The sequence below is a fragment of the Podarcis raffonei genome, chromosome 1, assembly GCF_027172205.1.
Source record: "Podarcis raffonei isolate rPodRaf1 chromosome 1, rPodRaf1.pri, whole genome shotgun sequence".
NCBI lineage: Eukaryota > Metazoa > Chordata > Lepidosauria > Squamata > Lacertidae > Podarcis > Podarcis raffonei.
This window is the reverse complement of record NC_070602.1, coordinates 99,493,111-99,511,509: the sequence shown is the minus strand read 5'-3', so window position 1 is coordinate 99,511,509 and position 18,399 is coordinate 99,493,111. Positions and strand designations below refer to the sequence as shown.

General features: G+C 39.4%; 1 protein-coding gene across 5 annotated transcripts in view; it reads right to left on the bottom strand.

Annotated features, from left to right (window-relative positions):
* KYNU (kynureninase) overlaps window positions 1-17,777 on the bottom strand; it is an 81,802-nt gene extending 64,025 nt beyond the window's left edge. For 3 of the 5 annotated variants that reach the window (XM_053405916.1, XM_053405944.1, XM_053405934.1), the window contains exons 1-2: window positions 12,597-12,707; window positions 9,158-9,334 (exon numbers count right to left, since the gene is read on the bottom strand). In XM_053405916.1, coding sequence (XP_053261891.1) covers window positions 9,158-9,326 — 169 coding nt within the window. In that variant the 5' untranslated portion in view covers window positions 9,327-9,334; window positions 12,597-12,707. Of the gene's footprint in view, window positions 1-9,157; window positions 9,335-12,596; window positions 12,708-17,289 lie in introns of those variants that run through there. The other 2 variants (XM_053405925.1, XM_053405952.1) reach the window with 2 other exon arrangements.
* Between the last annotated feature and the right edge of the window lie 622 nt (window positions 17,778-18,399).

Sequence of the window (18,399 nt, the reverse complement as noted above, 5' to 3'; positions counted from 1 at the left end):
AATAATAATAATGCTAAACTTCTATTCAGCAGTTTGTTGGGTGCCAGACATCACACAAAAGCTATACGTTCCCCAAGTTCCAATGCAAAATATAAATGTACAGTCATACCTCGGGTTAAAGATGCTTCAGGTTGAGCATTTTCAGGTTGTGTTCTGCGGTGACCCGAAAGTAACGGAACGGGTTACTTCCAGGTTTCACCACTCGCACATGCGCAGACATTCAAAATGACATTACGCGCATGCGCAGAAGTGGTGAATCGTGACCCGCGCATACGAGGGTTGCGTTCTGCTCAGGGTGCGAACAGGGCTCCAGAACGGATCCCCTTCGCACCTAGAGGTACCACTGCGCATGGAACAAATTCCATGGACCTGATACTGTCTTTCAGTGGATCCAAGTCAACATGATACTCCAAGCTTAGTCAACAGTGCCTGCTCATATAAATGGCAAAAATAAGAGATCTAACATGGGTTGCAGCCTCAGTGGTAAAATATTAGCACAAGATTCTTCCATTCCATATATCACATCTTCTTTTTTAAAGACAATTCCTAATGTTTACTACGAAAAGGGCAAACTGGGGACATTAGAAGTCAAATGCCATTGCACATGCAGTTAGGTAAGACTAACTGAACTCAGAACATCAGTGAAAGGAAAGGAATACTATACACTAGCATATGATTTCGCATTTCTATCTTTTGTTTACAGGGATGTATTTGCAACTGCGAATTTTAATTCCAAATTTTAAGCAAAAAATAAATAAATGTTTTGAAGTGGTCCCTCTGTATCATTTATTCTAGTAGCAGGGGGAGTCTTGTGCTGCTCAGAAATTTGTAGAAACCAAAAAAAATGCTATGATTTTTAAATGGATAGTGCAATTTGAGAGTTTGGAGTCATCATGCCGAAGTCAAGTCCATCATCATGATTTGAAATGGTGTCAGGCATCCAAACATCAATGAAGATAACACATCCCTGTTTAACACCTGATCCCACTGTGAATGGTTCACTTTGAGAGCCATTGTTATCCAGTCAGGGAAAAAGGGAGACAGACTATGTTTAGGGCACCTTTTCTAGCCCCTTCCCCTTTTGGGGTTAGCAGAGTAGATCCTAAATAGGACTGCTCAGTTGTGGATACAGCTGCCGAGCTAGTCAACTGCCTCATTCCTCGAGTCAGAACAACTGAATCTGTATCCACCACTCATGTGCAGGTCCCTGACTAGGGGGTTCCAGATTTCACGGTTCTGCCCCCGTTACCATTTGCCGACCACCATGAGACTTTTTTGGATTGGGATGGGTTTTTGGAAGACACCTATGCGTGAATTTGCTTGATGTGTGTAGATCAGTGCTCGCTGACCAACGCAGATTCTTCGCGGTATGGCTCTATTCCGATGGCATGAATATCACCACGACCAGTAGATTCTTATCTGCTGCAGCCTTCACAGCTGTTGTAACATACCGCTTGTTATCTTCTGCCTGTTCTGCTATTGAGGACTTCTTGGATCATTCTTTGTCTAGCTCCTGCCCCTTGACCTTACTGACTTGGGTGACCCTACTGGGAGTATGAGACTCCCGACGGCTTTGCTCACAAGGATCATAGGAACATGCAAGCCCACTTACCATGACAAGGTGATGATCCAGTGAGAAGCAAACATGTATATGACTGTAGCACTAGTCCTCTAAAATTAAAAAATATAGGGCAATATCCCTATATAGGGCAATATCCAAATAAGTTGTATTGAGAGTAGATATATTCATTTTAATGTATTTAAGTTACTTAAGTCCACTGAGTTCAATGAGTCTACTCTGAGCATGCCTAATGTTGGATAACACTCATCTTTTTTGATGGATAATGCAAAATATTCCCTAAGCTGGAAATACGTATATAAAAAATTTAAGTATTTCTTTAGACTTTCATAAGTTGCCAAGATGAAATGTGGGCAAGCACAGTTCACTTGTGAAGGAGGAAAATAACTGTTGAAAATGTTTTCTGCTCAATAGGGGAAATGCACGCTATTATGCCTATAAATGATAAAAGGGGTGATTAGCCCTTTTCATCACCTTTCATTCTATATGCTACTGTTTCCTGCCAAGGGTCATAAGGAACAGTGCTCATTTTTGCATGTCTCAGTCATCAATAGCTTGTGCAAGAATGTATACAAGTCAGCAGCTTGAGGAAATGCATTAAAATTTACATAAACACTTCTAACATTATATAAAGAAGAATAAGTTTACATTTGTCTGAGGCAATTTCATTTTAGGGCTATAGGGAAACATTAAACCACAAAGCTACTCAAACTACATTTTAAAGATACTACTTTGAACTCAACCACTAATACATTTTCCAGGCATAAGAGACAAAGAAGATAACTTCTTAATTAAAGCTTTAAAGGCTTTTAAAAAGCCTAAATCACAAAACCAGTTTCAATCTAATCTATATTACAGACGCTCTCCTTGTTTTCATCAGCATCTTTTTTAAAATGAGCAATAACAGAGGTGTAAATATTATTCACACTTCCAAATTGGTTCTGTTCACAGGCCTTCGTTATTCTGAAGAACAATAATGGAGTCTCATTGAGATTAGAGGAAGCAAGCATTTTATTTGTGGCTGGGGCAACCCAGTCAGATTGGTGGGGTACAAATAATAATAAAACTATTATTATTATTATTATTATCTTTGAGCAATTTTCAGAAGGATTCATTGAAATCCAGTCAAGCATTAGAACAGGCAATGTTAAGGTATGTTTTCATCTGCTCCTAATAAATATATACCATTTAGTGCTTAATATATAAGGCATTTTTAAAGGGTTTTAAATATACAAAACCATTGTTCCTGATCATTGGCGCACAATACTAGATTGCTACTTACTGATATTTTCTTAACTGGGTGTGGTATCCAACCAAATCACTGTAGCACGGATCCATTTCCATGAGCGTAACAGAACTTTCCCTCCCTCTCCTCCTCCCGGGCAGATGTGCACACGCACAACACACATGCACATGTGCTCTGTGTTGTCCATAAGAAGCATGTTGGGGTGACCTTTTACTTGCAGATATCATTCTACGTGCACAATGATTTAGATAGACTCAACCCTTTTAAGTCCAGATTTACACCATTTTGCTTGCCCATTCCACTTTGAATCAACTTACATTTTTTCTATCTAAACGCCACCACAGTCCATCATTCACAGCACCTCACTTTCACTAAATAGATCCTTGCTTTGCAGTACTACTTCTCCTGTTGTCTGGAATTCAGTGTGCTCATTTTATTAGCTCCTCTAATATTTCTTCTGAAGACGTGACCTCTAAGTGGTGAATAGGGTTTAATAATTCCAGAGGACAAACAGCACTGATTGCTTGGTCCACTTTGTGAGTGAGATCATACCTTGAATATGTATATGTTTGTGTGAGTGTAACAAAGAAGCTGGGGAAGCTATAAAGATTAGCAGATGAAAAATAAGATTAGTTAGAGTAGATGTGCGGAACCTTTGGCGCTCCAGATATTGCTAAATTACAACTCACACCTGCATCAGCAAGCATGGGCAATGACTAGGGATGGTGAGAGCTGTAGTCCAGCAACATCTGGAAGGCCAAAGTTTCTGAGTTAAAAGTTTCTTACAGTCCTTTTTTATTACAATCTTTACAGAGAGAGGCTATAGAACCCAGCCTCTTGGATAATGGCATTGTCCCAAGTAAATTTCCATCCCCCGTCTCTCCCACTTCCTCATTCGTCACCATCATCACCTCCTCTATGGGTGCTGCTAAGTGCCCTCTGTCTTCAAGCTCATTGCTCTCCTACTTTTAAGACTCATCGGGTTCTGGGAGATGGAGGGCCTGGAACGCTTTCTAATGACAATGCGTCAGCCAGGTGCTGCTCTGGCTCTCCTATGATTTCCCAACTTCCCCCCTCATCTGCCTCTGAGCTGTGACCTCCCTCAAACCCCTGTTGTTAATCTACACTGTCTTCCTCTTCCTCCTCCCTGGAAGGGTCCGGATGGGGAGGCGGTCTCCATCATTCCTCCTCTGCCCAGTCCCTGACACTTACCAATCAAGACTGTCAAGCTGGAAATATGGAGACTGGTTTCATTCTGAATCTGTTCCTTTTAATACAATTCCAATATGACATTTGGTACAATAACTTATTGTTGACTCATGTTTACATTAGACTTCAGTGACTCAAAGCAATATTAGGAAAAACTATTTTAAAGAAAAACCCTCCCTACCAGCATCTCCCTGCCAATTAAATAAAGGTTGCTTATTACCTGCTTAGAAGAAGTTGATATGATACTACTGGAGTTTGAACACTGAGATTCAAGGACAAGATGTATGTTTGTGTGAGAGGGTAGTATCTCTTACACAACTCACTTCTGCGCAAATTGAGACAAACTGCAAGATATCTAAATGTAGAAATCTGTTTCAACATACAGAAGCATATCTACACCCGGGTGTCTTGATTAATTTTTTTATCTACACAAATGATGTGAAGGCCGACAAAATATGTGGCAATCAAGTGCTTTAACAAGTACTGGACGGAACATTTTGAAAATAGGTCTGTTGTATTTTCCCTTGCACACTTCTTGATTACAATGGCTAAATCTCTGCCACCTTAAACTGCAGAAAGAAGTGGAATGCAAAAAAACCCTTTGGCAGCTTCTCACTTGATTTATGTCATGACTACGTAAAACAAGCTGTTACTAAAACTTAGTTTTGACAAGATTAATATATAGTTTATAAGCTTCTCCCCTCCCCCTTTTAAATGGCATACCTGTATTATAAGATTTGCTCTACCCTGCTTTCAAGACAATGCTGTACAATGTTTTATGTAAATATATAAAGAACTTGGATTATCTCTTTTAGCTTCATGAGTGAGACATCCAAGATCCATTCGGTGCACAGATAAATGTCAAGCAAGATCACTCATGCTTGTACACACCATGTAAATTATGTTTACCCCAACTATTATTTAGATCTGTAACTGGCATTAGTGACAGCTAAAGGGAGCAATCTTAACTTCCAGCTGGAAAGCAGCAGGGCCAAAAGGAGTGATGTAGCCACTGCCACAGCCCAAGCCCATCTGCTAGGGCAGAAGATTTATGTTGTGGCTTTAAAAGTGCAAAACTAAAGATCTGGTAGGCGACTGAATCTTTCCTGCAAAATAATGACACTGTGAAGGCACCCTCAGAGCAGTTTGATTTTACTGTCTATTTGAATAGACTGTTGCTTTTTTTGGTTGGTTTGTTTCTTTAAAAATATGATTGTTATTGTTAACTGTACTCTTTTGTCTCTTAACTATCTTGTTAGCCACCCAAGGAACATAAATTTATGCAGAAGTTTCAGGATACAAATCATGTAAACAAATAAATAGAAAGCTACAAAGTTTTGAGCTCTAGTTGCTGTAAACCAAAGGAGGGAAGCGTGCTCTTGTGCTCGAATCCTGCTTGCAGGTTTTGCACAGCTTTGGTCACTGTGAGAACAGGATCCTGGACTAGATAGGTCACTGGCCTGATCCAGCAGGCTCTTCTTATGTCCTTATTATCTTACCTGAAATCATCACCTTTCTGTTTACCACACCCTGGCTTTTTTGATGTATTGATTAGTTTCACGGATTATACAACAATCTCAAGATCTTCCATTACGATATATTCTGTTCATCTTTTTTAGCCTGATAAATGACTGGAAGCCTTAGACTGGCGTTTTGCTAAGTGCCACTGGTAAGCTAACACAAAGCCATTAAAGATGTCCAATCAATCAAACTGCCTAATTATCTAATTTATGGTAGACTAACTAAAAAAAAAACACCCCCAGAAAGCATTAGTTTCTGTAAATGATGGTTCTATTTTAACCACATTAAAGATAATAGGATGGTGTATGTTTTTTTCAAAAAACACATGCTTCAGAATAAAGGTCAGATCTTGATATCTTTAAACACAGCAAACAACACTTTCATAGGCAGTAACACCAAGCTGCATAGATCTGTTGTACAATTCAATGTTCTAGTTTAGTAGATTGTTGTTTAAAAAGAAAATCACCAGTATCCTGAACACTCACACCTTGATCCCACATTTTTTTTAAAAAATGGGAAATCAGGTGAACAAATATAGAGAGAGAATATTTTACATGCTTACACAGAGAGAGAAGTTCCCAGGATTCACAATCGACACTCACAACCACAACATGAATTCAGAGTTGCTCCACAGTGCTTATTTTGGACTTCAGACTAAGAAAATTACCACAAAATTGATTAGCTGTCACAAACACAAGGATGAAAAGTGGGGATTTCTAGCCAGTCTGCTTGCTTAATTATGAAATAAACACTGCAGAATGCTCATAAAGAAGGGTTGCAAACGTATATTTGAGTGTTTGGGACAGACCTCCCTCCCTGCCCCTGAATATCAACCTTCAATTAGGAGACTGGATAAATGTCATGTGACTTTGTATATTATGTATGTTTTTTACATTTTCAGTAGCTATCTATTCCCAAACTAGACTGCCTGTCAAAATCATTAATAAGAATTATTTAAAAGGTATTTCAAAGGCAGAATGGAAAATAAGATCTTTCAATTGCTATATATATATCAGTTAGTGAATAATTCTGAAAAAATAACTGAGAAAATACTGATTTGAAAATAGTTCATAAATGGGGAATCTGAAGAATTCTTTAAAAAGAGAAAGGGAGCATTCATTATAGATTCCTTGGCCAGATTTACTTTTGGCTCAAGAACCTTTAGCTTAAGAACCTTTAAAACTTTATCACCATAAACTTCATTACTTTTTAACAGATATCCTAGTGAAGTTTTCCTTTTCCAGGCACAGCAGAATAACTTTAGGGACTTGTTAAAACTGAACTCAAAGCAAAGATAAGCTTTACAAGCCCCTGAATTCTTCTCTGGCTCAAATTAAAATCTGACACACACAAATTGTTGGCTTCCCTGGCTGACATGTGCTTTGTAGGGCCAGGATAGCTCTCCGAGGCCAGCAAAGCTTGCAGGGGGTTGCCCATCCCAGGCTCAGAAATTCCCCATGGCTGTCTCTAAGACAGGGCTGGGCTGGTTTAGGAGCCAGAGATCACATGAGCTGACAGAGTTATCATTCAGTACAATCCCCTGCTGCCAAAGCAGGTAGTTCAGCCTATGGATCCTGGGTTGAAATAAAAGATGAGGGAAAACCCAATTTCCTGCTGCAGTCCCAGATGTGGTGAATTCCCCTACACATCCTTGGACTTTGCACCTAAAATCTCATAAATCTACTCCTACTGAATGTAATGGAACAGAGTTAAGGAGACATGGTTCATATTTCGGGTCATGGATTGGCTAAAAAATTATTCAATATATTCCTCTCCCCTTTTCCTTCCTTCCTTCCTTCCTTCCTTCCTTCCTTCCTTCCTTCCTTGCATGCTTTTTTTAAAAAAAAAATCTCATTGTATTATGCTGAATTGGTTTCCCATTGCTACTTTTTCACATCAGAAGCACATCTCCTAAAACAAGAAGAGTTGCAACCTGAATAAAGAAATCTTAGCCAATGAATTATATGAGTTTTAATATATTACTTGAAAACATATTATGCACACACATATTACGACAGGGGCATAACCTGGTTTTCAACACTGCGATATATCACCAGCTAAACATCACAATATACCGATATATCACAATGTCTGAAATAAGAATGGAGCTACTATATAGAGAGGCATTGGCTGGCTTCAGAGTTTTTCCCCACACTGTGATTTTTGCATAGCATGCACACCCCATGATTTGTGATATATTGCCAGGTCAAAAAATACAAAACCAATATCACAATATGGACTTCAAACCGGATTTGGGCAATATATTGAAATACCGCCCAGCCCTAACACATATGAATAAAAAATACCATATTTTTCCATGTATAAGACTAGGCTTTTCCCCTTAAAAAGAATGTCAAAAATTAGGGGGCATCTTATACACGGAGCCGTCTCCCCCCATTTTCTTAAATCTGAGTCCCCCAAAATAGGGGGCATCTTATACATGGAGGCATCTTATAGATGAAAAATACGGTAGTTCCAAATTTGAATTTAGGCAATATATGCAACAGTAGCAGCATTAGCTGTCAGCAGATTAAGTTGTGAGTGCTCAGGGGAGGTAAGAGTCCGGGACTTCAGCCATATTTTACAAGTCTTTATTGCTTCTTGGCATATTTACAAGTAGTTCAAAAAGCGATCCGATCATGGTGGGAAGTTGTCCCAAATAACTTCCTTCCACTTTGGGGGCCAGCATAACCACTGTCTAGGTCCAACACCCCCCCTTCCTCCGTGACGAGAGGTACTTGCCCTCGGAAGTACCTCCTCCCTCTCAGATTCACTCCCCTCTGACCCCCCTTCATCTTCTCTCTCTTCGGAAGACGAAAAGCTGCTAATCAAAGGGGCTGTCTCCCGATAACTTCTCATTCCCTCCTCCCTCTCTGCCTCCAGTTCCCTGACATTAGCCATCTCAGAAGCAGCATTCTCACCTGTGTATAACAAAGCAGCATGTCATGAGATGGTGATTGCTGTGACATTAAAACCTGCTGTCCAATTAATCAGGGACATTGGTTTAACTGATCAGAATATTTTGTCAATTAATTTAACTTATTTATCAACTCAAACAACACTGTAACCCTCATACCTGGTATAAGTATTCAGAAAGACTCTTATAGTGCCACAATAACCACGCACGCAACCCTCCTGCCAAGTGTGTTGTTCCTGCTCCTTCCAAATGAGGTTTGTGCAGGAGGCCTCCCCAGTGGATTCCAATCAACCATAAAAAACTGATAGTGCAAAACTTTCCTGAATGCCCAAAGTAGTAGCTTCTTTTGGCAATAAGCACCTGGAGGCAAAGTAGCTCAAATCCATTAAAAAACACTCCTGCCTATAATTTTCAATCAGTCACTATATTGTTGAAAGAGACTGAGTGACAGCCTAAGCACGGCATAAGTGCTGTATTGTATTCTTCCATTCTAATCAGAATGGGAATGAGAGCATATAAGGCACTCAACTTGAGGTGCTGATTTTACAACGCAGGGGACATGCTGTGATCAAGGATGTGGCGCCAATCGCTCCATTTATCCTTTAGGCAGCAAGGCTTCCTGCAGATTTGCAATAAACATATGCAAGGAGATACAAAGCCACCTTGGTATAACTGTGGTTCTTACTTGGAGGCAGATCCTTCACTCTGGGAATATGAAAACATGCACGCAGGTGTTTTAGTTCATCTTCTTCATCTAACTGAACAGCAACTTCCTTATCCACTGGACTGCATGCTAGCTGTGACGCAACGGTTTCTATAATGGCTGCCGGCGAGGCATAAGAAGACAGATCCATTTCTCACTCTAAAAATGAAAAGGGAGAAAATATTTTCATTTAGATTCTGTTGGCTAGTGTCTGATGCAAAGATTATAGTTATGTCTGCTGAGGTACAGCCTTCCAGCTTTAAAAAGTGAAATACTTAGGAGTGTAAGGAAAGAGTGAGAAGTTCTCAATTCCAGCATTTTTCAAGGCAGCATATTGCTGTAGCCCTAAAGCCATTAGTTTTAAATACAATGCTTTCTCTATAGAGCTACATCAGCAACTTCTGTTTTCTACCACTGCTCCAATAGCAGTAACAAATTCTATAGTGTCATTCAAACTTGCAGAATCAGAAAGCCGCAGGCAGCATTATTGTTTCTACAATCTGTGCTCCTGAAAATGGCAGGTGCATTGCCACATTTAAACTTGCATTTTCAAGCCTGAGCAATCTTTTGGCTCCTTTAGCTTCTTGATGTGGATGTGTAAGTTTTTAGCTTGGGAGGCACGACTGGAATAGGCAGACTAGGCACTAAAGAAATAGTGCAAGAGGAAATTTCAGTTGAATAGGCCTCTGCTGGAGAAAAGCTGTTTTCTCACAAACCACAAGGCTATAAAATCTAAACAGTTGTCCCCTAAAATTCCTTTTCACTGACACCAAGATTTCCTATAGAGCCAGATTCAGTTTCTGGCCTCCATCTACATTTATCAGATTGTCTGCATCACTGGAAAACACATCTTGATGAACTAGCGTGATTCTTTCTGTGTGGCAGAAAGAAGCTCAATGCAAGGTACAGATGAGATCCCTACTGAAAGTGAAAAACACAATCACATATTCAAAATGGTTTCTATAATATTTTTTATTTAGTTTTATTTAGTTTCAGCATCTCCCCAGGCCTCACTATTGTACCCTCTTGCCTTCCTATTTTCTATTTCCAGTCTTATCCTGATTCCACTTGTCTTAACTCAGACAACATTCTAGTTGACTAAAATTGTGTTGAGCACAAATCTGGCAATTGGAGCATTCAAAGTGGTCACCACTCATAGTGTCTTCACTACCTTCATGTTTCAGTTAAAAAAAATAAGATCAAACAAAAGCTACAAGACAGAAATATTTTCTTTTACATATTTCTGCATGCTCAAATTTGAGGCCCTAATGAAAAGCCATTTTTATGTGGAAAGTGGCCAGATAGTGGCTTTCAAAAGGTTTATTCAAAACTTAGCCACTTCCATTGATTAATGCAAATAATGAATTAGTCATTCATTTGGTGGTAGGTGATGAATCAGCCTACATCCACTATGAAACAAGCTTTTTCTGCAGCACAGAATCCATTTGTTACTAATTAAAGTAAGTACTGATTACTAATTAATTACTTATCCTAATTAATAGAAGAGCACCACTTGGTCACCTTCAAAACATAATTTGCTATTCACCTAAGTTCCACAATTGAGCAAGAGAGTTATTCTTCCTCCATCATTGCACACAGAATGCTTCAAAATACAGCCTCATTTGTACTATCAGACACAATCGAGCGCAGCATCTGGAAAACTGATCAAAAGCCTTGGCCTGTTTTGCACATAACACTAAGCCAAACTATAGCTTACCATAAGCGAGCAAGTGTGCTGGTACAGAAAGAGAAAGTCACAACCACTTTGCTTCTCCCCTGCTCCTGCTGCACTACCAGAAGCTAGGCCATGGTATGGCTCAGTGCTATGTGCAAACCTGGGCTAGTGGTTTGTCTCGCTTCAAACAAACCATGCTGTAGCTAAGATTTGCTCTTGGTTAACTACTTGTGGTTTGTTGGGGGAAAACAAACCATGAGTCTGGGTTAGGATAATGCTAAGCCAAATCATGACTTAGCTCTGAGTAGCATGGAAACAGCGTAAGTGGGGAAAGAACGAAGCAGCTGAAATTTTCTCCTTGTGCTTGTTTTTGGTAGGGCATAGTCTGGCATAGTGCTATGTGTGAACAAGGCCATTGTGCGCCATGGGCCAAAACACTGATCCAGCTATTCAGAACCAGATGACAAAGGGATGGAGCTGGCACATACAAGATTTGAATGCAGTTCCCTCATACCCAACAATTGCACAAAAATCATACAAATATTCAGTATGAGGCAGTTTCATTCACATCATGAGAGCTAGTATGGTACAGTGGTTAGAATATCAGACTAGGACTTGGGAAACCAGGGCTCAAATCACCCAAGTTGGCCATGAAGCTCAATGGGTAACCTTGAGCCAGTCAATGCCTCTCAGCCTAACCAGTGTTAGAAATTGAGATATGAAAGCTAGGAGCTAAATGGCACCTTATCACTAGAGTTGAAGAACCAGATAATGTGGTTCTTCCACAGAATTATAGTTTGGAGAGAGTGTGAGAGAGAAACAGCATTAATTCATTTTATTTTTGTGCCTAAAATAAGAACAGCCCTAATAGGTACCAGCTAGGCCCAGATTACAACTGGTGCTTGCAGAAAAAAATCTTGCATTGTGCCAGCCAGCCAGCCATGTTGTCTGAGCATATTCCATTTGATCCCTATCCCCTGGTTTTCCAATTATCCTCTTATTAACAGTCAGCTAGCATTCTGGGGGGTTTTGTTTTGTTTTTTAAAATACTTCTGCATCTCTAGTGCAGTTGATGTGCCTGAACAGTGATTTTCATTAAATCTGGATACTTAAGTTATATTAAATTTTGACATAAATAGAGCAGTAAATGCACAAGTCCTGCATCTAAGTGGAAAAATGGAAAATATTCAATTTAATATAAGAATTATGAAGTGTAGTAAAATAACTAAAATGAAAATCAATTAAATACTATGGATTGAGTTTGACCAAACCGCGGGAGGCAGTGGAAGACAGGAGTGCCTGGCATGGTCTGGTCCATGGGGTCACGAAGAGTCGGACACAACTAAACGACTAAACAACAACAGCTAAAGTCTAAACTTTAGGAAACCAATAAGGGAAATATTTTACTTGTAGAATAACAATTAGGGTAGTGACCCAAGTCAAAAGTTAAGCACTTTTAAGTCGTCCTTTCATTTCAGTGGGAGATTGAAGTATACATGCATTTCTACACCACTATTGATATTACTTTAAAAGGCCTAACTTTGGCTAGAATACACACTAGATTTTATAACAATGAATAACTTTCCCTTGCATTAATTAAATACTGTGACTACTACTAGTTACAAGACCTTTTGCAATTGGCACCAAGAATAATATCAGTTTTACTGAACCACTGATTCTTCTAGTAATCTTAAATTAGATGAAAATTAATGTGTGCTGTGTCCCCCTGAAACAGATTTTGCTTACCTTCAGCTAACAATGTTACTTCTTACGAATTCATTCTCTTTTCCCCTTTGCACCGTAACACACATTTCCCTCCCCTTACTATCTCCTCTGTTTGCTTTTCCTTTCTACTTTTTGGACTTTGACCTCTTTTCACCCCCACTTCAATCTGGAACTCGAGCATACTTGTCAGCAATCCTGTTCCTATCTCACACAGCACAATACAGTGGTACCTCGGGTTACATACACTTCAGGTTACAGACTCCGCAAACCCAGAAATAGTACCTCGGGTTAAGTACTTTGCTTCAGGATGAGAACAGAAATAGTGCGGCGGCGGCATGGCAGCAGCGGGAGGCCCCATTAGCTAAAGTGGTGCTTTAGGTCAAGAACAGTTTCAGGTTAAGAATGGACCTCGGGAACCAATTAAGTACGTAACCAGAGGTACCACTGTACAACAAACCTAAAACCTCCATATGTTTAAGCTGCATTTCAATTTCATTCTCCAAATCTTTGATTTAATGCTTAAGGAGATTCCAACTAAACATCAGGAAGAGCTTTCTGATAGTAAGAGCTGTTCAACAGTAGAACAGAATCCCTTGGGAGGTTGTGGACAATCCTTCATTGGAGTTTTTAAGTAGAGGTTGGTTGGCCATCTGCCATTGATGCTTTAGTTGAGATTCCTGCATTGCAGGGGGCTGGACTAGATGACACTCAGGGTCCCTTCCAACTCTACTAAGCTATGGTTCTATGATCCACTTCTCACACTTATTCTTTAAGTGTACATATTCTGTTCCACTTCTGCTTTGTAAAGTTGCTATCAGCTTCCAGTTCTCATCTTTTAGAAAATGATTTCACAAAACAGAACTCACCACTAGCTTTGGCAATCTATATATTTAACAGACAAGATACGGTCTATATTAAGCTAGGGAAAATCTACTCTATTATTCTATCAGTATAAATATCTGCTATACTACATATTAATATCGCTTTTAAAAACAACATGAAACAAACCGCAATGACATATAGTCCATGGAGATTCAAAAACTATCACACTGCAGAAGGAATTGAAATATTTTAAAATATTTGCTAGTGCACCAATAAAGTGTCTCAAATAAAGAGTAAAAAAATGCAGTCTCATGTAAACCATCATACAAAGACACAATGCTAAAGGTTTTGGGTTATATTTTGGAAAGAAAAAAAACGCACACATGCAGTTTATTATTATGCATGTTTGTTCAGAAGTTCAACCTTTCTAAGCTGTAAGTTTAACTGAACTCTGAGATGTGGTTCCAAAAAGATGTGCCCATGATCAGATGTCAGTAAGCATTCATAACTGTATTACTGATGCCATAGCTACTGAATGCAAAATCAACCATTCAGCAAACATCTAATCGTGTAATTAAGTAAGTTATGCAATATGGTGCTTGCATCTGGAATAACAGACTGTGGCATGGGTGGTGGAATGAGAAAGGCTGAGTTACTGAGAATAATTTGTACAGTCCATTTACCTTATCAAAAACTGCAACAATGTTGGAAGTTTAAGACTCCATAAATAAATAAATCCTGTCTCTCACACAGAATTAAGAGAAAATTTTGAAAACTTGACAAATTTCAATTTAACTTTTTTTTAAAAAATGACTTCACAGCTAAATGAAAGAGAGACTGGACTGACTGACTGACTGACTTCACAATTCAAATTCTGCCATAGTAACTTTTTTGACATCCTGTTTTTTCTCAGGTGAAAAAAATACCAAAATGCTATACAGATGTCAACGTTAACATACTGTCAGAGTTCAAATACTAAATACCACTAGAGGTCAACTTGTCAAACTGTGTATCAAGTTAGAATTTTTCCAAACAAATATTTTGAGGAGGTGTGGGAGGGGAAAAATCAGATTTATCTACATTATAGTAAATTTAAATACTTATTTATAATTACAGCCTTGCAATTAGTCATTCAGAGGACAAGCGATATACAAGATCCCACTGCTCTAGCTGTGGTGGGAAATATGAATGGGTTGATGTGTTTGTTTGTTTTTTAAAGCAAGAATTTATGACTGGAATGGACAAAGATTTAAATCAGATACATGTTTCTGAATGCTTATCTGTGTTGCTTGTCACATATGTACCGGAGTAGCTCAACTGAGAAGGTAATTAAACCGTAAGCAGATAAGTAAACAGCAAGGCAGTGGAGAACATAGCAGTCAGTATATGGAGGTAGCAAAGAGTATAGCAAAAAGATTGGAAGGCATCTGCGTAACAATAGTAGATGTGTGACACATAGATCCAACACTCTGCTTGAGAAAATCCTACTTTATTTTTGTTGATATTGACACAATTAATAAAAAGCAATTGCTTCTCCGTTCATCCTTCAACCTGTCCAATAAAAGAGGGCAGGCATTGACTGCATGCTTATAATAAAAAAGTTTAAGGCAACCACAGCAGCAGCAACAGACAACACAATGAACTACAATAAATTCAGCTGCTCTGGGGAAAAAATGCAAAGGCTGCAAACATGACCAAAATTAAAAACTACATTTCTGAGCGTACCTAATTTGAAAGTAAGTTGAAATCAATGGTATTTGTTTCTCAGTAAAAATGTATATACTTCAGAGTGAAAAAACCTGCCATACTTTAAGTGTTATGTTCTCCCTTGTCTGCAGTGTGTGGCAGCATAACATCTATTTCAATGTTGAAAAATAGGTTTAACATGGTCACAACTATTATTGATTTCAGGCAGTTTACAGTGTTTGGTGTGGCTTATGGTGAGGATCCAAATAAACAGGCTAACTAGTGGCCAATACAACCACATTGCCTACATGGTAGGAAAATGTTGAGGGGTGTCAGAAAGCTCACATGTAGCTCAGTACCGTGAGCATCTGTAGAACCTAGGTGTGTGGCAGGCCTGTTAGCTCCCAAACAGGCCAGGGCCTCGAAGTGACAACCGAAGATCCCTTAAGAGGGTCATCCAGTGAGGAATCATTTCTGCTTACCCCTGCAATAGATCCAGCCACGAGTTGTGACAAAACTATGCACCACACACTTTGTCCCTCTACAAGGCCAGCACTCTTGCTCACCTGCTCTGTTCCACTCATAGTGGTCAGTGGGGCTCTAAGTAGCAGGAGGAGGAGCAAGTCTCCTTGGAAAAGCATGTTTACACTCACAAAGAAAATGGAATTAGAATCTTCAAGAATCTGTCCAGAATCCTTTGTGCCTGTTCGTTATTAAGACCTATAACGACTTTAATGTGTTTTGTACTTCTTTTATGAATGCAACTTTATTGTAAGTTTTATGCTGTCCGCCACCATATTTCCCCCCTTAATGTTAGCGGTGTAGAATTTTTCTCAAATAAATAAAATCAATAATGTATTGACAATAATGTATTTTCTTTTTTCCCCCCTTGTTTTGTCTCTGAAGCACTGTGGGGGGTGGGAGAAATAATTCTGGGTTTTTACCAGGTCCTCATATTTCTATCTTACTCATTAAGTCAGTATTCAATCTATTTAATGGAGCTGCATCTTACCTGGAGCTGAATCCTACCTGCAATATATTTACAACGTCCGCCTATGAGTCGTGAAGGCCACTCCCTGCAAGGCCTTTTCCACCTGGCTGAGAGGGCGGGGCCCAGACTCACCCAGCTCTATTACAGAGGCCCCTGGGGATACTGGAGGGACACTGCTATGCCTGACAACAAATCCTAATTACAGTGGTACCTCAGGTTAAGAACTTAATTCATTCTGGAGGTCTGTTCTTAACCTGAAACTGTTCTTAACCTGAAGCACCACTTTAGCTAATGGGGCCTCCTGCTGCTGCCGCGCTGCTGGAGCACGATTTCTGTTCTCATCTTGAAGCAAAGTTCTTAACCCGAGGTAATATTTCTGGGTTAGCAGAGTCTGTAACCTGAAGCGTATGTAACGCGAGGTACCACTGTATTGTATTCTTTTGCCCCCTCTTTTTGTTACTGCCAAACAGCCGTGTCATGCTTATAATATTTTGTTCTTGTTAATTATGCTGGGTTAAATGTGCATTTTATATTTGACTTCACTTAGCAATGTTTTCCTTGAAATGTTTAAGATTTTGTTTTTGTTTTTTGTTAACTTTTTGTGTGTTAAATATGTATTCTGTAGTTGACCTCCACTGTAATGTTTTATTTTGAAACCTTTGAGATGGTATTTTGGTTTCCTGTTAATTGTTTTGCTTTGACTGTGTACTTTATGTTTGACTTTCTTCAGAAATGTTTGATTGTGCATTGTTTTATTGATGTTTAATATGCTGTAAACCGCTTTGAGATTTTTCTTAAAAATATAAAGCGGTATAGAAATGAAATAATAATAACACATAATACAACATCTATTGGGTAAAATTCAAGATTTCATGTTCCTTATTTACTTTGATTGATATTCAACACAACCCTGCTAAAAGTAAGCAGTTGCAATTGCTGGTGGTGGTAAAAACAATAACTGTAACAACAACAACAACCACACAGTAAAAGGTGATTTATATAGCAAAACGAAACACAGGGCCTGCTTCCACAAGGAACTAAAAATCTTTACTTTGTCCAAAAAGATTTTTTTTAAGAATGTATAAAATGTAAATAAATGTATCAATAATAATAATAATAATAAATTAAAAATCTTAAGTGTGACAGAAGTGGGAGAACGGTAGCAGTAAATTGGGGAATGGTGGGATAAACCACAGAAAATTAAAATGTACTTACAGTTAATCGTGGCTTGAGGGGAAAATGGAGACTGTCAGGGCCTAGCCCAGCTTGAGGCTTTTAGGACAAATCTGAATGCAAAGAGACCTTATGAGTGCTGAGTTCAAGGACTACATTTCCCAAAAACTTTTCTGTTTTCCTTAAGACTGAAAGCCAGAGAAAAATGGGGGGGGCTGGTTCCGGGAAGTAGGGAGAGGTAAATTGGGAATGAAGTTGGGGGGGGGTTGCAGGTGAGCTCAGATGTGAGAGCTCAGGTGGGGCCTAAACAGGTTGCAGCAACTGAGGTAAGAGAATGGGCTGTGCCATTCCAGGCAGCAGGGGGGGGGGGCTTTTTTTGACTGCTGTCCTGCATTCAAAACCGAGCTTCAGTTGAAAACACAGCAAAACAGCACAGTGGCCAAAGGGATGGGGTAGATCTTTCCTCCCGGCTATGCTCCTTTTCTGTATTCTGGCAGGTTTTCACGGAAAGAAGATTTGTAGTCCCTCCCTCCCCATACACACAGTCTGAAATGGTGCAACCCACTCCACCCTCTCAGCTTTCTGTGTTTCCTCTGTACTGCAGAACAAGTCTCTCAAAGCCAAACCGTAAACAAGTGTAGTTCTGTTCTGATGGTCTGCCTGTTTCTTTCTTTCTTTCTTTCTTTCTTTCTTTCTTTCTTTCTTTCTTTCTTTTCTTCTTAAGCTTGTTTTGTAGTTTCTATAAACAAATAAAACAAACAAACCCCATGTACCCACCCCAAAAAAACATTCAATGCAAATACAATGTAAATAGTCCTGTCTCACACCTAGGTTTGTAAATGATTTACAGTTGCTTTCATCAGTTAGGAGTCCTCTGCTCTCCACCTTAACATATTATCCCAGGTGATTGTCCTCTCCAATGTCCTGAATAAACATGTACTAGAACAGGTTAAAAATAATGGTTGATCTTCATGTTCCCGAGCACACTTAAGATGCTTCATTTGTTGCTTCATAAGGGCTATATTAAGGGACGCGGGTGGCGCTGTGGGTTAAACCACAGAGCCTAGGACTTGCAGATCAGAAGGTCGGCGGTTCGAATCCCCACGATGGGGTGAGCTCCCGTTGCTCGGTCCCTGCTCCTGCCAACCTAGC